Source organism: Cyprinodon variegatus, unplaced genomic scaffold (assembly GCF_000732505.1).
Source record: "Cyprinodon variegatus isolate N-32 unplaced genomic scaffold, C_variegatus-1.0 Scaffold169, whole genome shotgun sequence".
NCBI lineage: Eukaryota > Metazoa > Chordata > Actinopteri > Cyprinodontiformes > Cyprinodontidae > Cyprinodon > Cyprinodon variegatus.
The window spans coordinates 1,546,271-1,548,347 of NW_015150622.1; the positions used below are offsets into that span (position 1 = coordinate 1,546,271).

Sequence of the window (2,077 nt, forward strand, 5' to 3'; positions counted from 1 at the left end):
CCCCCGCTGTATTTTTAAATACGCAGTAGAGGTATTTAAAGGTAGTAGAGGACATGTACCTGTATATAAAAAAAGGCGCCCTATAGTCCGGTGCGCCTTATGTGTGTGTTAAATACAGAAATGGCACACATAACTGAGACTGCGCCTTTTAGTACGGTGCGCCTTATGGTCGTGAAAATACGGTATATAAAACCTAATTCTTACTAGTATAATTTTGTTTTTTGCATTCTGAAATTTGGTTTCCACTGCAAAAATTTCATTTATAAAATATATTATTTGTTAGGTCAAGGAGTGTAATTTTGATATTCTGCAAATGGCATGACAGGAGATTTATTTAAAAAAATAAAAAATGTAAAAACAGCCTGCCATAACACACTACATTTAAAGCTATGCATGAACTCCAGCAACCATCTCCACCATCTTTCTCTCCTTTCTTTCCTTTAAAACACATTACCCTATTATTTATTTTTTCCAATTCTTCATTTAAATCTCTAGTTTCAGTGGGTTGCCATGGGCACTTCCCGATGCCTGTCGTCATGGTGACTCGTCAAATCGGGGCTCCACTGATAATGGCTTTTCATACTTGTTACGTACGTGTCCAACTCTGAGTGGACCTACTAAGAGTTGATTAAACTATTTCATAGCAGCCCTTGTGAAGCTGAAAACTCAACTTTAGGCTATATCAATCTAGTGTTGAGGATTTTAATCAGAGTTTGTTAAACCTGCTTCATGAAACAGACCCCTGCTCTCAGATTTTGATCTCTTTTATCCTCAACACTGTAAATTTATTCCGTTACTATATTTAGCAACTGTTTCAGACCCATTCGTTTTTTTACTGTCACACTTAAATTTTCACTAATTGTTTCACACACAGCCTCTCACCTCATCCTCACTGGGTGACCCTGCTATTCTTTAGTTAAATTAGATAATATATATCTATGTAGTGTTATTTATTTTATATTTTACCTGAACCAAGTTCATATTTTTTTAGTTAAAGCATATTTCAAGTGATTTAATCACTTTGTATTTCTAATCTTTTATAGTCCTCACTGCAACAAAAATACAACGTACTCAAAGATATAGTATGAGGTTGTGCGTGGATTTTTGCTTTTGTGCAGCACTGTGGTCCTGTTGGTTTTTAAAGTGCTGAATAAATAAAGTTGGATTGGATAGTATTTTAGCTATGTAATGTTACGCATGTAGTGTTTTATATTCAAGTTAGTTGAACTTTTATTCCATGTGTTGTTTTGTTCTAAATGTTAAAAAAAAAAAACAGTCAGTGCTTAATTATTTTCAATGGCTCATTTTGATTATAACAAAAAGTATTGATAACTGTAGCAATATAAACACCATATTGATAAGTATAAATTAAAGCAGTAGTATCCATAAACCCTTAATGATACCTAATCCATAGTCATTCGATTCCTCAAACAAATTAAACATGCCTACATCAATGCATGTATAGTTTTATCCTACATTTACGTACTTGCATTGGTCCTGGTCTCCTGAAAGGCAGCCGTGGAGGTCTGCTGCCGTCATGCATCTCATTAACAGGTCTGGAAAATGATTGATGATTATAGGTTACAAATGTATAATATCATTACACTGCAATGAAATAAAAGAAAAAAAAATAGAGCCTTTTAACAAAAACAACTTGTCTATACATTACACTTCTAATTAATGTGTATCATAGAAAGTTTTGCACAATTGTGAAATTAAGAGGAAAAACATTTTTGCCCTTTTTTTGTTAAAAATAGAAAGGGCTCTGAGGTCAGTAGAGTGAAGAACTGGCTTTCTCTGCAGTCATAGCTTTTATTCATTTTTGTTGGTGTAAAATTAACCTGGTTTTCACATAGAATACAACATTTATTTCCCCTCTAGTTGGCAAGATGTCCGGTCAGTCTGAGCTTGGAAACATGAATTTTCAAGTCTTGCTACAGATTTAAATTAGGTTTCGGAGTCAAAGTTGAGTTGGTCGCTCTAAAACAACACCCACTGATTCACACTATTTAATTGTTATTTTAGTTGGTTTGGTGTGGTGTCCCATAAAACAAACAAAGCTTTTCATGATTAAGAT

At 33.8% G+C, this 2,077-nt stretch overlaps 1 protein-coding gene across 3 annotated transcripts in view; it reads right to left on the minus strand.

Annotated features, from left to right (window-relative positions):
* The window catches only part of LOC107086986 (serine/threonine-protein kinase BUR1-like), a 13,089-nt gene that overhangs the window by 2,972 nt on the left and 8,040 nt on the right, over nt 1-2,077 (minus strand). For all 3 annotated transcript variants that reach the window (XM_015378305.1, XM_015378303.1, XM_015378304.1), the window contains one exon: nt 1,487-1,556. In XM_015378305.1, the coding sequence (XP_015233791.1) occupies nt 1,487-1,556 (70 nt within the window). The remainder of the gene's footprint in view (nt 1-1,486; nt 1,557-2,077) is intronic.